This window comes from Terrapene carolina, unplaced genomic scaffold (assembly GCF_002925995.2).
Source record: "Terrapene carolina triunguis isolate 2854851 unplaced genomic scaffold, T_m_triunguis-2.0 Scaffold837, whole genome shotgun sequence".
In the NCBI taxonomy this organism is placed as follows: Eukaryota; Metazoa; Chordata; order Testudines; family Emydidae; genus Terrapene; species Terrapene triunguis.
In genome coordinates this window covers 637,762-661,598 of record NW_020665188.1, presented here as the reverse complement: position 1 = coordinate 661,598, position 23,837 = coordinate 637,762, and the positions used below count along the sequence as shown (strand labels likewise).

General features: G+C 47.3%; 1 protein-coding gene across 1 annotated transcript in view; it reads right to left on the bottom strand.

The window, feature by feature from the left end:
• The window catches only part of TSPEAR (thrombospondin type laminin G domain and EAR repeats), a 74,875-nt gene that overhangs the window by 16,350 nt on the left and 34,688 nt on the right, over nucleotides 1-23,837 (bottom strand). The window contains exons 7-8 of the mRNA XM_026660825.1: nucleotides 17,649-17,881; nucleotides 1,683-1,869 (exon numbers count right to left, since the gene is read on the bottom strand). Of these exons, the coding sequence (XP_026516610.1) occupies nucleotides 1,683-1,869; nucleotides 17,649-17,881 (420 nt within the window). The remainder of the gene's footprint in view (nucleotides 1-1,682; nucleotides 1,870-17,648; nucleotides 17,882-23,837) is intronic.

The following is a 23,837-nucleotide window of genomic DNA, read 5'->3' as shown; positions in this document are numbered from 1 at the left end:
ACAAGCAACAGTTAGTCAACTACCCCAGAGTATATAGCAAGAACATAAATGTACTCTGGAGAGTGTTACAAGGTAGCCCCTGTGATCCCTATGGTTGCCCTAACTTGAGAGTTAAAGGGACACTTTTCTTTCAGGATGAGATGTGGCCAGGCTGACGATGCCCTTTTGATGCTGATACTTCACAATCATTAACATCTGACAGATCAGCAGAAGGAACATCTTTAAAGGGCTGGTGTTTATAAGGCTCTTCTAGGTGCAGCAAAACACAATGTGGGTAACTCAACAGGCGAAAGATGCTTCGCCGGCCTGGTGTTTCAAAGACCCACTTGTACACTATCCGGTTTCTCCAGCATGAAGCAGGAATGCATGTCAAGGACCACAGTAAGGCGACTGGGATTGTGCCCTGCAATGGAACTGTGACAAACACAAGGATTAGCGAGAAGCAACAACTGCTGGGTGATTAGCGAGGAGTTTCATCAGAGTCCCTCTGAAGTGGAATCCTTCACTTTAACAGTGAGAAGGGAAATTGTAACTCAAATGTATCATTTCATATCTACAGCCATTCCAGGATAAGAGGGAGAGGGATCTCTACAAGACAGAGATGCTGTTCCGGTGATGGGCTAGAAGTGGGCTCTGATGGAAGAGGTCACCTATGAATGACAAGGGATTAGGATCTCTTTGACCTAACAACCAAGGGAGCTCTGTTTGTGGATGGCTGGCAGGATTGGAAATTTCCCACATGGTAAAATGGATCATTGTGCACCTTCCTCCCAGCAATGACCACATTTTTTCCCATCACCACAGTTTGTTTGCTAACCGAAAATCACACCACCTTCTAGGAGGTGTTAGGGAGACTCATTATTAGTGGTTAAAGCACTGGAGCTGGAAGATCTGGTTTCTGTTTCTAAGCAACTGGCTTGTTGTGTGATTGTGGGCAAGACACTTAATCATGCTGAGCCTCATTTTCCCTGCCTTGGTAAGATGGAGACAATATTTCTCTCTCTCCGAATGATTTAATAATTTCTGCAGAGTGCTTTGCTATCTGTAGGTGGAAGGGGTAAGAAGGTTCTGCAGGTAAAAGAGTGATTGTCTTATGGCCTTCATTTACATTAGCTGGGTCAGGCTAATTAATACCCCTGTCCCATGACAAGGATCAGTCTCCGCTGATTCCAGTAGCTACTGTTACGTCTTCTTCCACCCCCTTTCGCCTGACAAACAAATGGAAATGAATCACAATATCCAGCCAAAACCAGTATCCAGTGCCCCCAAAGCACTGCTAGCTCCTGCCTTTGCTACAGACAGCACGCTGAGAATGCAAAAGGCTACTGTTTAAAACACTTTACTAGGCATCGGCCTTAGCTGATACAAAAGCGTTTCCCCAGGGTTTGGATTTTATGGGTGAAATCCTTGCCCTACTGAGATCACTGGCAGAACTCCCATTGATGGCACTGGGGCCAGGATCCCACCGCACATTCCTGCTGTGGAGGTACCCGCACAATAACGGGGGGATTAACGACACCATGAGGTTGGTCCAGAACTTCCCCACCCTGAAAGGGGGCGTTACAGGAAGGATGGGTCCCCGAGTCCTCCTTCAACAGGCCCCAGCTGGCTGTCTCCCGCTAAACCACCTGCACTCAGCACCTACCGACCGAGCACTGCCAGGAAGAATAAGGGCGAGGTACCTTCTCTGTGGTTGGCAACCGCGAGGAAGGCCTCTCCCTCAATGTCAAAGGCCTCCCAGTCCCTAGCGCTGTGCGTGGCGATCCGCTGGTACGGGAAGAATTTCTTTGTTCTGTGGCTCCACTTGTAAATTACAGAGAACTGCTGACCCCTTTCATTCTGCTCAAAATTAGCCACTGCTAGGAAGATCTGAAAAATAACAAGCCAGGACATCTCAGTTTCTCCCCTTACAGGGAATGCTCAAGCGCAGGTGCAGTGAAAATGGGGCACGCTTTGGAACACAGGGCTGGGTGCAGCACACGGGCACCTCCCACTGGGTCACGGCAGGGCCTGGCAGCAGGGCTGCTATTGCTCCCTGCGGGGGCTGAAGGACAGTGCAGCTAAAGTGCACCCCCTGCTGGCCACACAGAGCAGCTCTCTCTCCCCTTCCCGTCCCTGCGTCAGAGGGGAGGGAGAGGGAGGAGAGCCATGGAGGGAAGGGGTGGAAGAGAATGGACAGGGCATTCGGAGAGCTAGGAAGGCAGAGCAGAGCGGGTGAGCGTTTGGGCCCCTGTAAAGACTCTACCAAGGCTGCTTTGTGCCCCAACAGGGCCCTGTGGCACCAGCTGGAGTCATTCTGAGTCGGCCTAGTCTCAGTCTGCCCGTCTTTCCTTCCAGGTCCACGAGCCCAGGGCTCAGACTGGCCCTTGTCAATGATATCTTTGCTGTCTACTGGGTCCACAGGGGGAGGAGGGGAAGTGAGGTCTCCTGGTTAACAGTTACCACCGTATCACTCTGAAGGACACCCCAAATTCCTTGCAAGGTGAGACTGCTCTGCAGAGCTCTACCAGGTAACAGAAGAGCCTCCCCCCCGCCCCCGCGACCCCAAATTCAAATAAGGCTTTTTTTCTGAGGTTCAGAAAAGCAACGTTCACTGGTTCCCCCCGCCTCTGAATCTGCAGCTTCTAGCTCGACCAATCAAACCTACAGCATCTGTCGCTAGCTCAGATAAGCGTCCCTTCATTTTGGCACTCCCCTTAGCTAATACCAACTCCAAGCTGTCTGAGGTTAGCTTTACAAAACCAGGCAAACCCGTGGAGCAGCCCATTCAAACGCTCGGCACTGCCACCAGCATCCCGGCCTGCCATAGCACAGCTCCGACAGAAGCTTTCCCCACAGTCCTGGGCACCTCGACCAGAGCTAAGGGAATCGTCCCCAGGAAATCCTTTCCCACTGCAAGCAGCTCGGGGCAGGAACTGTCACTTACTATCTCTTTGCACGATATCTCGCACACAGGGCCCAACCTGGTTAGCCTCAAGGTGCTACCATGGTATAAATGTTTATGAAAATAAACAATACTATTAACACAGACAGCTCCCCAACCTGAAGCAAATATTCACCAGCAACCACACACCACACAACAAAAACACTAACCCAGGAACCTATCCTTGCAACAAAGCCCGATACCAACTCTGTCCACATATCTATTCGGGGACACCATCATAGGACCTAATCAGATCAGCCATACCATTAGGGGCTCGTTCACTTGCACATCTACCAATGTGATCTATGCCATCATGTGCCAGCAATGCCCCTCTGCCATGTACATTGGCCAAACTGGACAGTCTCTACGCAAAAGAATAAATGGACACAAATCTGACATCAGGAATCATAACATTCAAAAACCAGTAGGAGAACACTTCAGCCTCTCTGGTCACTCAATAACAGACTTAAAGGTGTCAATTTTGCAACAGAAAAGCTTCAAAAACAGACTCCAACGAGAAACTGCTGAACTTGAATTAATATGCAAACTAGATACCATTAACTTAGGTTTGAATAGAGACTGGGAATGGCTGAGTCATTACACAGATTGAATCTATTTCCCCATGTTAAGTATCCTCACACCTCTTGTCAACTGTCTGAAATGGGCCATCTTAATTATCACTATAAAAGTTTTTTTTCTCCTGCTGATTATAGCTCATCTTAATTAATTAGCCTCTTAGAGTTGGTATGGCTACTTCCACCTTTTCATGTTCTGTATGTATATATATCTCCTTACTATATGTTCCATTCTATGCATCTGAAGAAGTGGGCTGTAGCCCACGAAAGCTTATGCTCAAATAAATTTGTTAGTCTCTAAGGTGCCACAAGTACTCCTGTTCTTTAAACAATAGTCTGTGGACTGATGTGGAATATTCTAAATGTAACCTGTCCTGCTTGGTTATGATTGGCCATATAAGTCACACGGTATTGCTTCTCTTCCCTGACTGGTTGAGCACAAAAGCCCTTATAATATAAATACGTACACACATTTAAAATGTCCTTTCTGTGGCTACTCAGCATGCAACTTTGCCATTCTCTTTCTGCAAGCATTTTTGCCAGCTGAAGTCAATGGCTCTCATGTTTGTAGCAAAATAGTACAAACGGAGGTGGTGGTGGTGGCAGAGAATTCATTTCAAAATTCAAACCCACAGGAGTGGAAGTTGCTTTGTGTTATTTGCCCAGCTCTAGCGCTGACTTTGCACCCCAATGGCACCCGCAGAGTATGCTCGGGTACCGTGCAATCCCGGTGGCTGACACGGCACCGGTCCGACATCCCTGTGGTAGAGGATAGACAGGAACATGGCTGTGGGCACCTCTTCCTTTCTGTTCCTGTTTTCCTGCTCTCCCCCTGTCCCTGTCAAGTCCCTGGTTAGAAACCCATAGAATTCTACCATACAAGCAGGAATTCATTGGCCCGAACACCTTGCTAGTGTAGCATTTGGCCAATTAACTGTCTATATTAACATGCCACTTTGCCATAGACTTTTAGTTCTGCCTATATACAGTATTTCCTAAATCATTAGAGACAGGCCTAAATTTGGGGATGTCCAAAAATCCGCAGCTGAATTGCACAAGGTATCTACTTGCCTGAATATGTGTGTGTATGCAAGTGTGTCTACATGTGTGTGCACACTCATCCACACTCAATACACGAGTGTTTGTGTGATCACCAGCAGTGGGGTGCCTATGAGTATGTCTGCCACCACACCCACAGTCAGAGGAAGCTTGTACCACACTGGCTTTATGTAAAGGCTTTTCTGTGGTGCTCATAGAGCACCCCGTACACTTTAATGAATTTATCCTCACAGCACCTGGGCAAGGAGCAGTGAGGGCACTTAATAAACTCATTCTGTTTTGGAGCTATTCCAGACCTCAGGGACTAACCACTGGCTGTCCCCAGGACGAGAATGTAGCCCCCATAGGAAAGTGATATTATTCCCATAGTAAAATGAGGCATAAAGGAGCATCACACAGGGTGTCTTGTGGTAGAGCCATGCACCTAATTTATATCTCCTGAGTCCATCTTTGGTGGTCACCACCTCAGCCATAACACAGCTAGTTAACAATCCCACAAAGGCATTACAGAAACACTGCTCCGCCGGTTCTTGATTGCTCAGAAAACACCCTGCCATGACAGCTATTGGCCTAGTGCTTCAGTTTAGATCAGTGGTTCTCAACCTATTTACCGTTGTGGACCGCATGTGCAGCCCACAATGTGTTATCTGGGCTGCATCCAATACTACCTGTTTGGGCCTGAGGATGTCACATGGGCTGCAGGCAGCTCTGTGCAGAATGGGCCTCAGGTTGACAACCACTGTTGTAGACACTACCTACGCTGATGCTGTAGGTATCCACCTCCCTGAGAGGCGGTAGCGAGGTTGATGGAAGATGTTTTTCATCAGCCCAGTGCTGTCTACACCAGGTTATTTTGGTCGGCACAGCTGTCTCTCTCTGGGGTGTGGATTTTTCACTCCTCTGAGAGAAGTAGCTATGCCGATGTAAGTTCCCAGTATAGCCAAGCATAGCTCCAAACCACATATCAAAGGTTTGTCCTGGGTCTGGATAACTCAGTCTCTTTTCTGGGGGTAAGTTGTACAGCACCATCAGAGCTGGACCACCCAAGATGGCTGCTAATCATCGCCCTCCTTCTGTCCCTCTTCCCAGCCATTCATTTGAGCTATAGTGTTGAATTGAGCCAAATAAACCTCCAACAGCTTTTAAGTTATTTGAGCTGGGACAGCCTGACCGCTCCCCTCTGGCCCTCTGTGCATTACAAACAGGGTAGCAAACTGTTGTAAATGTCCCCTGGCTGCCCAGTTCATCAGCCAGGCAACTGCCTTCTGCTGTGGTCAATGCCCCTTTGATTTCCTTCAGGGGACTGAATTGCTGCAACTCATCAGAGTAGGCAAGTTCCAAATTGGCCAAAGCTTGTTTGGTCTACACTATCTCCTGGCAGAATTTCTGGCCTGTGGCAGTCAGGTTGTTGATCATCCTGTCAATCTGTTTGACCATTCCAGCCTGGGTATGTCGCAGTTGGGTTTCCCAATCTGTCTGGACACTTGGTAGTTGCTGTTCCAGAAGGGATCTCATCTCAGCGTGCAAGTCATCTCTGAACCCTTTCTGGGTATCCTCCAACTCTCGCTTTAGATCCTGCTTTAGGTCTCGTTTTAATTTGTGCTAGGGATTTTTGATTTCTGGAAGTAACTCCATTATTTGTTCCATCTTGGTTCAACAGGAACAGCAGCTCACAATCTCTCTAGTCTCCTTGGAAACTTGGTCCCGCTCCTACACGTGTGCTGCCCCTCTTTGATCCAAGCAGTTAGTCAAAGCTGGAAGGATACATCGATGGAGGCTCCTATTTTCTTTGCTGCCATCTTGTTTAGTTACAAGGAACGTACAAAGTCCTGCTTCTCCAAATACAGGAGGACCAAGAACAAAGGGAGCAGTTTCTTAGCTCACAGGCCCAAACCTCTTTAGCCAACAGACCCCCACGAGGTCTCTCTCTAGCTTTGCCAGTGAACTTAGGCTCCCTGCAGGGAGAACCATGTCAGTGTTGCTTCCCACAGGGCCCTGGACTGGGATATGTGGAGAGGGAAGGAACAGGGGTCCCCCTCGCACACCCACTTAAGGGCTGTTGCCCAGATGCAGGTGGAGAGCCGAAGATTCCAGATTAGGGTCAGGGACCAGCCCCTCTACCATCCTAACAGAGAGCAAGGGGCTGGAAATTGGGTGTGCTAACTGCTAGGCTGCCTGGCTCTCCAAGCGCCCTACCACAAAGCCTACAAATGACACACATCTGATCTGGAAGATCATAGGCTTAAAAGGACTGCAATTTTATTTTTAACTGAACTTTGCTACAGAATGAAGGAAAAAAATAGCTTTCAGCAAAGCTCACTAACCCATCCAGTGCATGTGCCTCTCTCAGCAGGTTTGTTTAGAGTGAGCAGCCACTCAAAGGCACGCAACAGGGGATTCTGTTTCATCCTGCAGCAAGGATGGATTTAGGAAGAGAAAAATAATCGCCTGTTTGCAATCTGTATGCTAACGCATCCCTGATGGGATTGCTGTTGGAGTAGGTTAATGCCGGGGACAAACAACCTTGGCTGTTTTCTTTTAACAAAAGCTGTTATTTCTACTGTTAGAATACCTCCCATTGCAACGATTTCCCCAGATACCAGGGAAAAGACAGAAAGTGCCTATGTAATCACAATGTTAATTTCCATCCAATACTTTACCTTTTCATTCTCCAATAGCTTTCCTCTCACAGGTTGTGTAGCTGTAACATACCCTGTTAAGAACCCTTGAATCAGTTATGTGGTAACTGACCCTTAATTGATTAGGATGCTCATATTGTTGGATTGTAATTTGCTGATGTGACTGAACCTCATGTGGGAAACAGCAGACATTTGATGAACAATGTCAGACTAACTTGATGTCTTTTTTTGGTGACATTACAAGTTTGGTTGATAAAGATAGTGGTGCTGATGTAATACACTTGACCTCTGTAAGGCATCTGATTTGGTATCACATGACATTTTGATTAAAAAACTAGAACAATATAAAATCAACATGGCACACATTAAATAGATTAAAAACTGGCTAATAGATCTCAAAATATAGTTGTACACAGAGAATTGTCATTGAACAGGTGTGTTTCTAGAGGAGTCCCGCAGGAATTGGTTCTTGGCAGGGGGGCTGGAACGGGGGGGCCAGGGGCTATGGCCCCTCCACTTTTAAAAGAGGGAGGCCTATGCCTTTCTGCCTTTTATCAGCCCTAAGGAAGAGCAACGGGGGGAGGGAAGAGACTGTGCAGGAGCAGGGCTTCCAGGGAAGGGGCGGTGTGAGGGCAGGGGGGAAGGGGTGGCATGGGGGCAGGGGGAAGGGACGGCATGGGGGCAAGGGCTCGGGGAGAAGGGGCAGTGCAGAGGCGGGATCTCAGGGGGGAGGGGCAGTGCAGGGAGTGGAGCCTCAGGTGAAGGGGCGGCATGGGGGCAGGGCATCGGGGAAAGGGGAGGCGCAAATGCGGGGGCTCAGCGGAAGGGGCAGTATGGGGGGGTGGGCCACGGTTCAGGTGCCGGTGGCCCTCCCACTGTTCAGAAGCTTCCGTCACCCCTGGTTCTTGGCCCTATGCTATTTAACATTTTTATCAGTGACCTGGAAGAAAGCATAAAATCATCACTGATAAAGTTTGCAAATGACACAAAAATGGAGGGAGTGGTAAATAATGAGGAGGAGAGGTCACTGATACACAGCGATCTGGATCGCTTGGTACATTGTTTGCTTGCACCCAGTTTGTGTTGTAATATGGCTCAATGTAAATGTATACGTATAGGAACAAAGAATGCAAGCCATACTTACAGGATGGGGGACTCTCTCCTGGGAAGCAGTGACTCTGAAAAAGATTTGGGGGTCATGGTGGAGAATCAGCTGAACGTGAGCTCCCAGTGTGATGCTGTGGCCAAAAGGACTAATGTGATGCTGGGATGCAAAAACAGGGGAATCTATACTTGGCACTGCTATGAGCACTGCTGCATCCTGAATCCATGTCTGGTGCCCACAATTCAAGAGGGATGTTGAATCGTGAATGATTAAAGGATTAGAAACATGCCTTATAGTGATAAGCTAAATAGCTTGAGCTCCTTGAGTCTAACAAAGAGAAGGTTAAGGGGTAACTTGATTACAGCCTATAAGCACCTACATGGGGAACAGATATTTATGATGGGCTCTTAAGTCTAGCAGAGAAATGTGTAAAAAACTCCAGTGACTGAAAGTTGAAGCCAGACAAATTCAGACGGGAAATAAGGCTTAAATTTTTAATAGTGATGGTAATTAAACCCTGGAACCAAAGATTTTGGCGGATTCTTCATCACTGGAAATTTTTAAATGAAGACAGACATTTTTCTAAAAGCTCTGCTCTAGGAATTATTTTGGGAAAGTTCCCTAGCCTGTGTTATGCAGGAGATCAGACTAGATGTTCCTACAGTGGCCCCTTCTGGCTTTGGAATCGCTGAAAGTCATGCTCAGTCTGCATATGTGGGCAGGGCTGGATGATATCCAGAAGACACGGCCCCTCTATTAATATCTACCTAACAATGCAAAATATAGCGAGAGGCACTCTGTGATAGAAAGGATCTTAATGACAAGAGGTGGGAAAGTGAGAATCACTCGGGGTGAATATTGGGTTCTTTCTGTTCAATGCATTGTCTGCAGCTGAGGGAGGGTTTATTGAAAGTAAAAAACAAAATCCAACCCCCCACACTTTACTTGCAAGATAATTTACCTGCCAGTCCATGTGATGCTCAGAAGAACAGCATCTGTGGAGTTCTACCTTGGTGGGGAAATACCTGGCTTCACATGATAATGTCCAATCCCGTCTGGCTCTTTCTTCTTGCTCATGTGGGCAGAAGTCACTGTCACATAGGGGTTTGATCTAAAGCTCAGTGAAGTCACTGCAAAGCCTCCTCTCTGTTGGCTTCCTTGGGCACTGGATCTGATGCTAGGACCATAAATCCAGCTCCTCACAACCAGGCTAGCAGCAATCAGATTAGGAGCATTAACCTCGGAAATCCCCCTCAAACCATCTTGTTCAAGTGCCCCAGGTGCGCTCTCACCTCTCCCATTCTGCATCATTCCTTCCACTTTGGGTGAAGGGGTGGTGAATGATGGGGCGGAGAGGCAGGGAGCTGGGTGCTAGGTTTTGTACAGCACAGATGGGAGAACTGCTGAACAGATAAATGAATACACCCTTTACCCAGAGGTCAGATTGTCCCATGAGCTGGTAAGGTAGGCTGTTGTCAGGGAGGCCTAGTAATAATATTATCTGGCCTCTTGTAGATACTAGGCTACAGGCAGACTTAAAAAAATCAGCGTTCACTTCCAAGGTCCGCACTTCAGAAACAATGGTGAAAACCAGGAGAGGACTCAGAGAAGAGCTACAAGAAAGATTCACGGTTATAAGAACATAAGAATGGCCAGACTGGGTCAGACCAATGGTCCATCTAGTTCTCTACCCTGTGTTCCTACCGTGGCCAGTGCCAGACGCATCAGAGGGAATGAACAGAACAGGGCAATTATCAAGTGATCCATCCCCGTCTTCCAGTCCCAGCATCTGGGAAGCACACCTTCCTGAAGGCTGTTAAAAACTGAAGGAGCTCAGTCTCATTAGCTTATTGAAGAGAAGGTTCAGAGGTGACTTGATCATGGTCTACAAGTACTTAGAAGACGAGGAGCTTTCTGAGACTAGCAGGCTTTGTAATCTAGCTGTCACGGGCAGAACAAGATCCACAGGCTGGATGTGGAAGTTAGAAAAATTCAAACTTGAAAAAATGCAGTTTGTTAACAGTGAAGAACCATTGGAGCATCTTACTGAGTTCCACAGGTTGACTGTGTGTTGTGTGAAGAAATACTTCCTTTTGTTTGTTTTAAACCTGCTGCCTATTAATTTCATTTGGTGACCCCTAGTTCTTGTGTTATGAGAAGGAGTAAATAACACTTCCTTATTTACTTTCTCCACACCAGTCATGATTTTATAGACCTCAATCCTATCCCCCCCTTAGTCATCTCTTTTCCAAGCTGAAAAGTCCCAGTCTCATAATTAATCTCTCCTCATATGGAAGCTGTTCCATACCCCTAATCATTTTTGTTGCTCTTTTCTGAACCTTTTCCAAGTCCAATATATCTTTTCTGAGATAGGGTGACCCCATCTGCACACAGTATTCAAGATGTGGGAGTTCCGTGGATTTATATAGAGGTAACATGATATTTTCAGTCTTATTATCTATCCCTTTCCTAATGGCTCTCAACATAGCTTTTTTGACTGCTGCTGCACACTGAGTGGCTATTTTCAGAGAACTAGCCACAATGACTCCAAGATCTCTTTCTTGAGTGGTACCAGTTAATTTAGACCCCATCATTTTATATGTATCGTTGGGATTATGTTTTCCAATGTGCATTATTTTGCATTTATCAACATTGAATTTCATCTGCCATTTTGTTGCCCAGTCACCCAGTTTTGTGAGATCCCTTTGTAACTCTTCGCAGTCTGTTTTGGATTTAAGTGTTTGGAATAATTTAAATCAAATTTGGCGAATAGTTTCAGGCAAAAAAAACCCTCATTTTGTTTCAGAAATGCCAACATGTTTTGTTTTGACATTTTCTAAGCGAACCACTTTGACATTTCAACTTGAAAAGACATTTTCAAACCAAAATGTCGATTCTAAGTAACATTCAAAATGTTGCATTTGATCCATGCAAAAAAAGTTAAGTTTTTTAGCAAGAAAAAACAAACAAAAAAGAAATCAGTTTTGGTTTGAAGTGCACTGGGTTGTTTTTTTCTGATTTATTGGTTCAGTTACTGAACCAAAAAATCCATTGCTCACTCTAGTTTCCAAAATAAGGAAAAATAATTCCTTTTACTGCAAACTTTTCCTTTGATATAGCCCCGTTTATTTCCTTTGGTATAGCTCCTTGTATAGTCAGTATATCCCAAAGTCTCTTACAAGCAATAAGTTAGCTACTGGTACTCGTTCCAGAATAAGTGTATCCACATAGTGTGTTATTCATAGAATATAAGGCCAGATGGGACCATTAGAGCACCCAGTCTGACCTCCAGTATAACACAGGCCAGAGAATTTCACCCAGTTTTTCCTGAATGTGATTAAACCTGTGTCTGACCAGCTTTCAGAAAGGCAGCCAGGCTGGATTTGAAAATAGTGGGATAGAATGGATGGAGAATCCACCACTTCCCTTGGTAGTTAATGCCAGTGGTTAACCACTCTCATTGTCAACAATGTGTGCCTTGCTGCTCATTGAAACTTTGTCTGGCTTCAGCTTCCAGCCATTAATTCTTGCTATGCCATTTCCTGCTAGATTAAAGAGCCCCATGAAGGTCCTTAGACACTGTCATCTTCTGCTTGAGAAATTAAACAGATTGAGCTCTCTGGGAACATCTATACTGCAACCTCCCCCTGCCCCATTGCAGAAAGCCTCAAGGCCAGGTCAATTGGGCTTGTGGGGTTCACACTACAGGGCTCAATATAGCAGTGTAGACATTCCAGCCTGGGCTCGGAGATCCTCCCCGCTTGCTGGGCTTCAGAGCTCGGCTTCCAAATCTACGCTATTTTCTCCAGCCCTTGAATAATTTTTTGTGGCTCTTTTCTGCACCCTCTGCAATTTTTGAACATCCTTTTGAAAACATGAACACCAGAACTGGATGCAATATTCCAGTATTGTTCTCCCCGATGCCATGGACCAGTGTTTTCCAGACGGTGGGGTCCTGACATGCCAGTAGGTTGCAGGAAGGATCTAGATGGGTTGCATGTGTCTCAAAGGTGCTCTCACCCCACAGCCCATGCTCTCCCTTCCCCCGGGAGAGGCTTCATAACTTCTAATTTATATCAGTTACTATCTGTTTTCCATTTGTTATACATTACCATTTTATTTCTAGTTACTGCCTTCACTAAACCAAGATGGGCTTTTAGTTAAAGATGTCCTCTTTATTATGGAATCGTGGCTTTTTTTCCCCATCTAATAAATGCTTCTTAAAGAATTCCCACTTTTCATTCACATTTTTCTGTCTCAATGTTTCCTCCCAGACAGTTTCACTCACAATTTTCCTCAGCTTTGGGGAAGTAGCCCCTTTGATGCCCCAAGTGTATATATCAATGATTGGGACGATCCTCTGTTTCCCCATGTTGAATGTAATCAGATCACATTCACTGGTCCTTAGGCAACGACCAATTTCCAATCTAGTGATTAATTCACCTTTCGCCATCACAAGGAGGTCCAAATTAGAGTTACCTTATGTTGGGCGCTATACCTTTTGTGTCAGAAAATTATCATCTATAATTTTTTAGAAACTCTAAACATGTTTTACTGCTAGCTGCATGAGACCTCCAGCATATGTCTCCCAAATTGAAGTCCCCCGCAACAACAGTTTTTCTTTCCACATCTTACAGACAGTAAGTAGCTGAAGGAGTAACTCATCCTGTCCTCTGGTTGGATTTGGCAGTTTGGGAGCGATCCCCACGAGCTCCCTCTTCTGGGCTTTGTTAGATAGCCCATTCAGCCAGAGGCATGCAAGGTCCTGTGGTTCTGAGTTATCGATAACTCTAAAACAAGTAGTGGTGTCTTTAATGTAGAATGCCACCCCTCCACCTCCTTCCTGAGCACATTATAACCAATGATTTAAACATTCCAATACTGTGAATTGTCCCAGCAGGGTTAAGTAATGCCAATTATATCAAATTCATTCTCGTCAATGAGAATTTCCAGTTCCTTTTGCTTGTTACCCACACTCCTAGCATTGCTATATAAGCAATTGAAAAACGTATTCTCTTCATGTTATTTGCCAGTGGTTCATGCCCAGCATTTTCTGCCATGAAAGACCACTGAGAAGATCACTTGTGATAGCTACTTCAGTAAATTTCCAAGAGTAGACAAGCTCTACGTTTCCAGCCCCTGTGGTTGCAGAGAAAAGCTTGAACATGTAACTTGAATGCACCCTAGGCTCAGAAACCCAAAGGCAAATAAAAAGATCTCAATATTTATTTTAAAAATATCTCAGGCTTTTTTGGGCCTGACTCATGATTTTTGAACACTTTGGGTGGCAGTACTGCATAAGGACATGGCATTTTTTCATCAGTTTGTTTGCCGTCAATTTATAAGCAGCCTGCGGCGCATAAATCCTTTTGGGCTGGGCACTAAGCAAGCTCGAAATGATTATGTAACACTCTTCCTGTACTTTAAGAAAACCGAGGCAATCCATGGATTTCAAGGCCAGAAGGGACACTTGTGATCATCCAGTCTAACCTCCTCTATAACACAGGCCAGAGAACTGCCTCCAAGTAATTCCTGTTTGAACTAGGTCTTTTTTTTTTTTTTTTTAATCCAGTTGATTTTAAAATTGCCAGTGATGGAGAATCCACCCTGGTCCTTGGTAAATTGTCTCAGTGCTTAATTACCCCCACTGTTAAAAATGTGTGCCTCATTTCTAATCTGAAATTGTCTAGCTTCAACTTCCAGCCATTCGATCTTATTATCCCTTTCTCTGCTAGACTGAAGAGTTCATTATTAAATATTTGTTCCCCATATAGGTACTTACAGAGTGTGATCAAGTCAGCCCTGAACCTTCTCTTGGTTAAACTAAATAGATTGAACTCCTTGAGTCTTTCACTCTAAGGCAGGTTTTCTAATCTTTTAATCATTCTTGTGGCTCTTCTCTGACCCCTCTCCAACTGATCAACAAGACCATATCCCAGAAGCAACAATACATATTCCTTGACAAGTGATGACACCAGGTGCCTTTCAATGCATGTTCACTTTAAGAAAAATGGGATCACTGTGTCTTCTATGCAGGTTAAAGCTTCTAGCAACTCACGTGCAAAACTGGATGAGCTGCTGGCAAGAGGGCAGAGAATACAAGCAACAGAAAAGCTTGCAACAGCTTAAGACATGTGCTTTCAGTAGCAACCTAAAGGACTCTTCACCGACTTCCTCCTGTAACTTATATTTGACTATGTTTGGATCTCCTTTTGGAAGGTTGATACACTGTATTTGACAAGGCCAGTAGATATACAGGTTTGCTCTAGGAAGGGCCCCAGAAATACAGCAGAAGTGAATATCTTCATAATTTTTAAAAGGACATTTTCAGAACCTATCCTAACTTTTCTTCCAGTAAGATGCTATTACATTTTCTGGACAGCTAGATCAACTATTTATTTTATTATTCCTATCACTAAGGCTTCCACAACTGAGACATCCAGGGTACCCAGAATTAACTGAAGAGTACATCCAGGATCCTTAAGAAAAAGGGGCCAGTTCTTTCCCTTGCCACACTAGAAATTGGACAGGAGCAAGATCATGATGCAAGTGCTGTTTACAATGGAATGAGAGTGGCAGAGAGGAAGAGGAGGAGAGGGAAGCACAGGCAGGCCACCGTGACTGCCATCCTCACCCTGGGATGGTGAATTCTGGCTCCATGGAGTTTTACACTTCAGCTGCACAAGGAGCTGGGATGTGATTGTTGGGGGGTTGGACTGGGAGGATTTGTGTATGGTCAGAGGAGATGTACAGAGGTTGGGGAGGTCATAAGCAGTGCATGTGTATAGTTTGGGGGGCCTTTGTTTTCAACATGTGTTTCAATCATAGTACATTATGTCCATGAGTGTGAAAAGACATTTCTCAAGTGTTTGCAGACAGCCGGCTGGCTCTCTCATGAGCTGCAGGCCCAGCTCCCTACCTCTGCCTGCAGGCACCAGAGCAGAAGCCAGACAGCAACCGCCTGAGTACCACATTCCCAACAGCGGGATTCGAAGGGCCGGCTTTGCAAAAGAGCCCAGGACCAAATTTTCAAGGTCTCCGACTGGGGCCAGATTTTCAAAAAAGTTTGGCCCCCAGCAGGCTCCAGGGAGAGCCACAGGAGCTGCTGAGAACTTTTGAAGATTGTGTGGCTGAGCAGTGTTGGAAAATGCCCCTTCAGACAGGAAGCGCAAAGTGAGCAAGAGAACAAACACCCACCACAGCATCACCTGCACAGAGCTGCCAGCTCGCAGCCAAGAACAGCCCTGCTAACATTCCCTGGTGGACGCTTCCCTGGCTGAGTCTGTGGTCTCTGAACCCTGGGGCCCAGCTGTTATGGTGGGCGTTGGTGCTGGTGAATTCCCGATGTGGTTCTCCTGCTCTCTCAATCTGCTAGGAAAGTGCTGCCGTTCTTCTACCAACGCTTCCCTCCCCAGATCAACATACGTTTTCCTGAATCCAAATATTCATGATCATCATCCAAATGTCAGAACCTTCAGATCCAAACATCATCTAAATCCAAATGCGAGCCTCTTTGCCCATCCCCAACAGACAGCACGTGCGGACGGCAGAGCACATAACATATGCATGCAGCCTGCACATAAAGCTCCCATGAGGCCAGGAGCAAGGTACCAAGTAGTGTGCAGAGCAAGAGGTCAGTGTGAAGGAGGTGGGGCTGAGATGTAATAACATAGGAATAATGCTACTACTGATCTGTATTCATTCACGAAGCTTGTATGTGACCAGGTCATGGGCAATGTGTACTTTAGGACTATATTAAATAGCAGAGGTAGCAGGAAGGGAACACAAATAGATAAGAAACCTCTGGGTAAACCCTTGCAAGGGGCCTGGACTAGTGAGCTAGGTTACACAGCTGTTTTGCCCAGGTTGGCACAGCTGGGTTGAAAGGACTGAAACAGATCAAAAGTGACTGCCGAGGAGGCAGTTGTCAGGGCCTGTTTGTGGAGAAACAGACTGACACAGAGACAGGCCCTGCGGGAGGGGTCTGTAGCAGCTGGTCCCTCCTAAGGGCCGGGCCAACTGACCAGTGTAAAGGCCTTTACTGTTTAAAATCCTCTCTCTCGTGCTGTGCTGTGTCCCTGCTGCTAAGAGGAAACAATTTGTTTTAAGAAGGCTGTTTGGTCACGCCCTGCGCTATCCACTGGTCAGCCACTGAGCCCACTGGGACTGCTAAGCGGTCACAGGGCACTGCAGCCCACAGCCCAGTCTAAGACTAGGACAGTCATGGGATTCCACACAGGGCAGGTGAAGGCACGAGGTCTGACACCAGGAGTGGGGTGCATTTGGGGAGACAAGAGCTGGGCCATGGGGGCAGCTGGCCCTGAACCATGACAGCCACACACAACATAAGCTGTGATTCCATTTACGAGTACATCAGAAAAGAGAAAGTAAACTACAGCAGAAGCAATGTACAATGTACTGATTCTCCACTCCATCATCCACCACTTTTATGCTGGAAATAGACTGGACAACCCATGGAGTCACAACAGCATAAAACTAGTGCAGTGGAGAAGAGAATCTGGCTCCAGATCTAGTAAATGGAAGCACGTCCTGGCTAAGATTCTAGAAGGTTCATGTTACAGACATGGAGTTCTGCCCAGGTTTGGAAATCAATTTTACTTTTCTAGACAGTGGGGACTTTACATAGTTTTATGGAATCAAAGGGGGCATGTGTCACACAACCCAGTTCTCAGGAAAGCCTGTTATTAGACTGGGAAAGTCATACCCATTAGACTTATTAAAATCCATCCACAGTACAATTCTTCAGGATACATGACCCGCATGGGAACAGGACGTTGCGACATTCACAAATATGATTTTAATAGAAACCTATTAATGTCTGAGCTGAGAGCAGACAGAGTCCACCAGAAATCAGCAGCAACAAATTGTTGTTTTAGAGAGTCTTGAGAAGAAAATCATGGGCTTGGAGGCTTCATATAGACCCACATGCCATGGAGAATAGTAATTCAAGAAGGACTGACTGATGAGCTTTGAATGCTATGGAGAGACAAACAAGTATCTATTTCCTATGGAGTATCAGTAATTGATATCAGCTTAGCACAGATTTTTGCTGCTTTGTACAATAGTAAACCAAAAAAAAGCAACATTCCCTTCCCAATCATCTATGTACAGTTGCAAATTAGCCAAAGACATGGGGACAGCCCCATTATACCAGCACAACTCTGTTGAAATTAATGGAGCTACACCAGTTTACACCAGCTAAGGATCTGGCCCTAAAACATTAACCCTTTCAAGACTCAAATTTGGGTCAGCCCTTCTGAGAAGAAGCTGTCATCTAGCGTTTGCAATTTGACACAGCACCAAAGGAACCCTAAAAGCAGAATTACCTTTTTTCCTATGGTGAAATAGCGCCAGGATTGAGCTTGGTAGGTGGGGATGTTTTGGTAAGACTGGAATTTCCCATCAGTCCATTTGTAGATAGCTGACCCAGGCGAAGTATACCGATTGGCTGTGGCTGCAAAAAACCCCACCTTTGGAATGATGAAGATCTCGATGCCCATGGTTTCAGAGTTGGTCATCAAGTTCTGATATTCTTCTACATAGTCCAGCCTCTCTTTGACTAGGAAATAACAAAAAAAAGTATGGAAATGAAAAATAGATGCCTCCTTAATTCAACTGTGTTCCAAAGTTCAATGGAGGGCTATATTTTTGATTATTTCATATGCATGGCACTGAGTAGCCAAATTAAAAGCCCTGTGCTGAAGGGCTTAAAAAAATCAAAGGGCAAGTTAATTTACTGTTGGGCTCTACCAGCACAGTCCAGCCCTAGGTGTAGTGACATGACAAGTGATGGCCACAGAGAATGGACAGCATGGAACAGGAAGACAAGGGTTCCATAAACACAGCTCTGTGAGTGGAAGGATGTTACATGCATTGCAGAGGCCACTCTGCTTAAGGATGCAAAACAGTTTCCTTTGCACCTCCCTGTGCATAACACATACTGATCATTTTCCAACACATTCGCCTCCAGAGCTGCATTCTGTATGTCTGGTCTCTGCCAGCAGGTGAATGGTTCTAGAAAGTTGGAGCAAAATCCCTTCAGGCATTTTCCCATTATGAGAGGGTAAAACAAACAAACTAACAAACAAAACACACATTTTTTTAGTTTAAAAAAGGGTGGGGAAGGGGCACTGAACTTTGAATCTCATTGAGGAGACCATCGAAAGGAACCACCTGGAAGGGAGAAAAGCAGGTACTGCCATACCCTCTAGGGGAGAGCCGAGATCAGCTGGAGTTAAACCTTCTCCTCAGCACCCTAGACCCAGAACTGTGCAAAGGATTCCCCTTTCGGGGACCCCAGAACCCCCACCTTCCTATCAGCCATAGGTGGAAGAAACTACTGGGAGGAGACAGCCAGTAACTCAGCCGGCAAGAGCTGAGCCTAGCAAAAAATAATAATTGTGGTACTATCATGCCACAAACACGTCACCATCATATTGTTCACTCTGCTTGTATGTTATACTCCTTTCCCTTACCCTCCTCTCTCGTCTATCTAGATTGTAAGCGCCTCAAGGCAGTGTCCCGTTCTGGTGTCCCCCATTCAAGAAGGATGTTGATAAATTGGAGAGGGGTTCAGAGAAGAGCCATGAGAATGATTAAAGGATTAGAAAACCTGCCTTAGAGTGATAGCCTCAAGGAGCTCAATCTATCTAGTTTAACAAAGAGAAGGTTAAGGGGTGACGTGATCACAGTCTATAAGTATCTATATGGGGAACAAATATCTAATAATGGGCTCTTCAGTCTAGTGGAGAAAGGTCTAACACAAGCAATGGCTGGAAGTTGAAGCGAGATAAATTCAGACTGGAAATAAGAGTGAGAGTAATTAACCACTGGAACAATTTACTGAGGGTCATGGTGGATTCTCCATCACTGACAAATTTTAAATCAAGACTGGATGTTTTCTAAATGATCTGCCCTAGGGATTATTTGGAGGAGTTCCCTGGCCTGTGCTATACAGGAGATCAGACTATCACAATCGTTCTTTCTATCCTTGTAATCTGTGAATCTTAGGCAGGGAATGTCTCTTACACTATGTATAGTGCCTAGCAAAACGGGGCCTGATCTTGGTTAGGGTCTTGGGGGCTACTGCAATACACATAAATAATAATCAACCTAAAAGCACATCCACAAGGAGTAGGAAGTGCATGATTTAGGCACCTGCAAAAACTGAAAGATAAAATGGAGACGTTATGAAGGTTTGAAAATATTCCATAGCCCATGCACAGTAGAAAAGAGCTTTTAGACTGCAGGGTGGTAACCCAGTATTACCTCACTCAGCTTCTCTGTCATTAGCTTTTACACACCCATTTCACACATGGATGTAGTATGCCTGCACACACAGCTATTAAACTACCCACTGAAATACCTCCTTCACCAAGAGAATTCAAAACATGCAAGCATAGGCACCGACTATAGCAACGTTTCTCAAATGCGGCCACTGTGGCCTCATGTGGCCGCCAGGGGCTTTTCGTGCGCCAACAACAGCCTCCAGCCGGGGGGGAAGCAAAGCATCGGCCCCTCCCCATCTCTCCTTGTTGCTCCTGGATGCACCGCCCTGCACTGTCTCTGGAGAGAAGTGGGGCACAACACTGCAGGAGCAAGGTGAGTTCTTGATCCACCTTGGGGGAGGGGGTTTGGGCTGCAGGCTCCAGCAGCGAGACTTCAGGAACCTGGCTGTGGAGCCCCAGGCTCCAACTGCAGGGCAGCGAGTACTGACTCCCGCCCCCCCCCCGCCTCTAGCCACACGGCCGTGGCCTCCAGCTGCAGGGTTTCAGCCTCTAGCCCCTGGTTCCAGCTGTGTGGCAACAGGTGTTGGCTCTCAGCTCCAGTCCTGGGCTCCAACCGTGCAGTGGCAGGCGCTGGCCACAGGCGCCAACCCCCAGCCCCAGCCGCATGGCAGCAGACTTCAACCATAGGGCTTTGGGCGCTAACCCCTGGCTCTGGTGGCAGAGCTTCAGTCTGCCTCTGGCCCCCAGTTCTGGCCGTGTGGTGGCGGGCACCGGCACCGGGCTCCAGCCACGTGGCCCTAGCCCCTGGTGGTAATCCCCTGCCCCAGCTGCACGGCAGCAGGCACCAAAGCACAGCTCTGTTCCTGGGCTCCAGCCACGTAGTTGGTCCCAGGTGCCAACTCCTGGCCCTGGCCACACAGCAGCGAGCGCTGGCTCCAGCCACTCAACGGCGGGTGCTGACTCCTAGCTCCAGCACCCAGCTCTGAGCTCTGGCCATGTGGCGGCAGGCACTAGCCCTGGGTGCTGGCCCATAGCTCCGGCTGCATGGCAGTGGGCTCTGATCCCTGTCTGTGGCCACGCAGTTCCTGTCCCCAGCGCTGGGTTCGGGCACTGAGCCTTAGATGCATGGCAGCAGACCACCAGGCCCTGGCTCTGGCCCCACAACAGTGGGGCTCATCACCGACCCCCATCACCCCTGCTGCCTCCCACAGCCCTGTATCCATTCCCACCCATTGCCCCTGGACCCCACTGCCTTTCTGGCCTCACATCCACCCCTACCCCCACTATCACAGGCCCCCGCTGCCTCCCCTGGCCCCGCATCCATCCTCCCCCCACCAGAACCCTGCAGCCTCCCACTGCCCTGCATCCATCCCACCATCGCCTCCGGCCCCTGTTGCCTCCCCTCTTTTCCCCCCCATCCAGGGCTTGTTGAGAAAAGTGATATTAACAAACATGCAAGTATCACTTTTCACAGCAGACTTACTAGCTATCTATGAAAAGTGATACCTGTATGTTTGTTAATATCACTTATCACTTTTCATAGCCTCCCAGGTAGCTACTAAGTGTGCTGTGATATTAACAAATACACCTCTACCCCGATATAACGCGACCCGATATAACACAAATTCAGATATAACACGATAAAGCAGTGCTCCGGGGGGGCGGGGCTGTGCAGGGCTGCCCAGAGGATTCAGGGGGCCTGGGGCAAAGCAATATCAGGGGCCCCTTCCATAAAAAAAAAGTTGCAATACTATAGAATGCTATATTCTCGTGGGGGCCTGGGGCAAATTGCCCCACTTGCTCCCCTGTCTGGGCAGCCCTGGGGCTGCGCACTCTGGTGGATCAAAGCAAGTTCGATATAACGCGGTTTCACCTATAACACGGTAAGATTTTTTGGCTCCCGAGGACAACGTTATATCGAGGTACAGGTGTATTCAAATATCACTGTTCACAGCAAGCCCCAGGACCCACTAAGCCCTGCATGGGGCAGGGAAAGGAGAGGTGAAGGGGGATCAGGGCGGCTCTAGGCACCAGCAAACCAAGCACGTGCTTGGGGCGGCACATTTTCAGGGGCGGCATTCCGGCCCTCTTTTTTTTTTTTTTTGCTTTGGGCGGCAAAAGCCTAGAGCCGTCCCTGGCAGCAGCAGCGTGTCGTGTGCGGGAGGCGCCCTGGGGCCGCTGCAGTTCGCGCCGTGGGGGAGCAGCGCTTGCACCTTGTGGCTGGGCCAGGCAGGCTCTGAGCGGGGGACACTCGGGCTGGGGGCCGCCCCGCAGGGCACATGGAGCCGCCTGCAGGTGCCACAGGGCGGCCGCCCCCCAGCGCAGCAGCCAGGGCTGGGTGAAGCGGCCCGAGCCGCCCAGGAACTGCAGCAGGGTGGCCAGAAGCAGAAGCAGTGGGGCCATAGAGGGCGGAGCGCTGCCGTCAGGGCCCACATCCCGCTCTCCGGGGCTCCGCTCCCTCTGGGGCTGTCCTGTCCTGGCTCCTCAGCCCCCTGCCGGGGCGGTCCCCCGGCTCTGCCCTCCCGGGTCCTGGCCAGTCCTGGAGGCGGGAGCCCTGGCTGGAGGGACCCTGGGCTGAGGCACAGCCCGGGAGCTCCACTGCTTACCCCGACCCTGCCAGCACCGGAAGGGCTGGAGGCGAGGGGGGAGCGGGCGGAGTCAGCACTGGTGTGGGGGAGCCCAGGGCTGGGGGCAGCAGGGGGTGCAGGTGGGGTGGGATGGGGTTGCAGGGGGTGCGGGTGGAGGAAGGGAGAAGAGAGAGCCCAGGGCTGGGGCGGCGGAGGTGCGGGTGGGGGAGGGCACTGGTGTGGGGGGGGTGAGAGCCCAGGGCTGGGGTGGGGGGCAACCAAAAATTTTTTTTGCTTGGGGCAGCAAAAACCTAGAGCCGGCCCTGAGGGGGATGCAGCATTATTTCTGTTATTGACTCTGCCAAAAAACCCTACAACTATAAATGACAATGATTTGGATGTAAATCTGTGCATATTTAATTGTTTTTCTTAAAGTTAATTAAGTATTTAGGAAAAAAGTGTCAGTGCGGCCACCAGTGAGAGTTGGTGGTTGCACTCTGAGGCCAACAAAAAATTTGTTGTGAGAACCCCTGGACTATAGGCTGGAACACACTCAGAAAAAAGTTGTGGGTGCTCAGCACCCACCAGCCACAGGTGTTCAGCAGCTGGAGGACGCGCTTGGGGGGGGGGGGGAGAGGCAGAGGGGGGGGGGGGCTTTGGGGCAGGGCGTGGGGGAGCACCTCCAGGGGGAAAAAAGAAAACTTAGCATCTATGCATGCCAGGAATATTAAAAGCTGCTTTCTCCCCAACCACAAGACTTCATTGAAATCACACGGCTTAAAGGAGAGCACAGAGAGGTTTTGAGTCTGCAGCTGAAGTTCCAGTCCCACCCCTATAACTGATCCTCTTTAATAATACTTTGTACATAGCATTTTGCAAGCATTATTTTTCACTTGCTCTTTAAAGCTCTTAACTGTGCAGACCCCCGCTATATGTAAGACCTCTTTCATAATAGAACCATTTAATACTTAATACATAGCATTGTTCAATCCTAGATCTCAATGTGCATTATAAAGGCAGGTGAGTCTCATTACAATGATTGAACTTGCCTTCACTCAGTAAATTCTTCACACACAACCCACCCACTCACACACAAACAGCTAGTCGAGCTAGTTCTCCTGCAGGAGTGGAAGGCAGGAAGTAGATAAATGTTGCTGCCATTTCTAAATATTGAGAGGTGCTTTTATGCTGCAGTGATGGGGTCAAATCCAAGTCCATTTTACAGATGGGTACACAGAATTGAAATGACTTCCCCAAAGCCATTTCATAACAGAGCTGGGAATAGAAACCAGGCGCTCTGAACCCTAGTCTGGTGCCCTATGCAATGCAGTTCTAGAGATGAATTTTCCTAGTGTTAAGCAGTTTTCAACCAGATGCTAAATAGGTGTGAAAGCCTGACCTTTGGTCTTTTAATATTCCGGTTGTCATATCATTTTATTTCTTTTGAAAACCAAAAACCAACAAAGACTAGTGCTGATGCAACATTAAGGTTGAGAAATCAGAAGTCAGGAAGTACAGAGTAAGAATAAAAGCCCATCCTTAGTTCTGACAACTTGTGTTTATGCCATAACACATGATCCCTCTTTTTATCATTAGATATTATTTACCAATTAATATAAAATATAATAGAATGCAAACTGGGATTTCTGATCGGACTTGACTTACAATAAATAACAGTGCATAACTTCTTAAAACTTGGCTTGATTTTTAAGTCTCTATG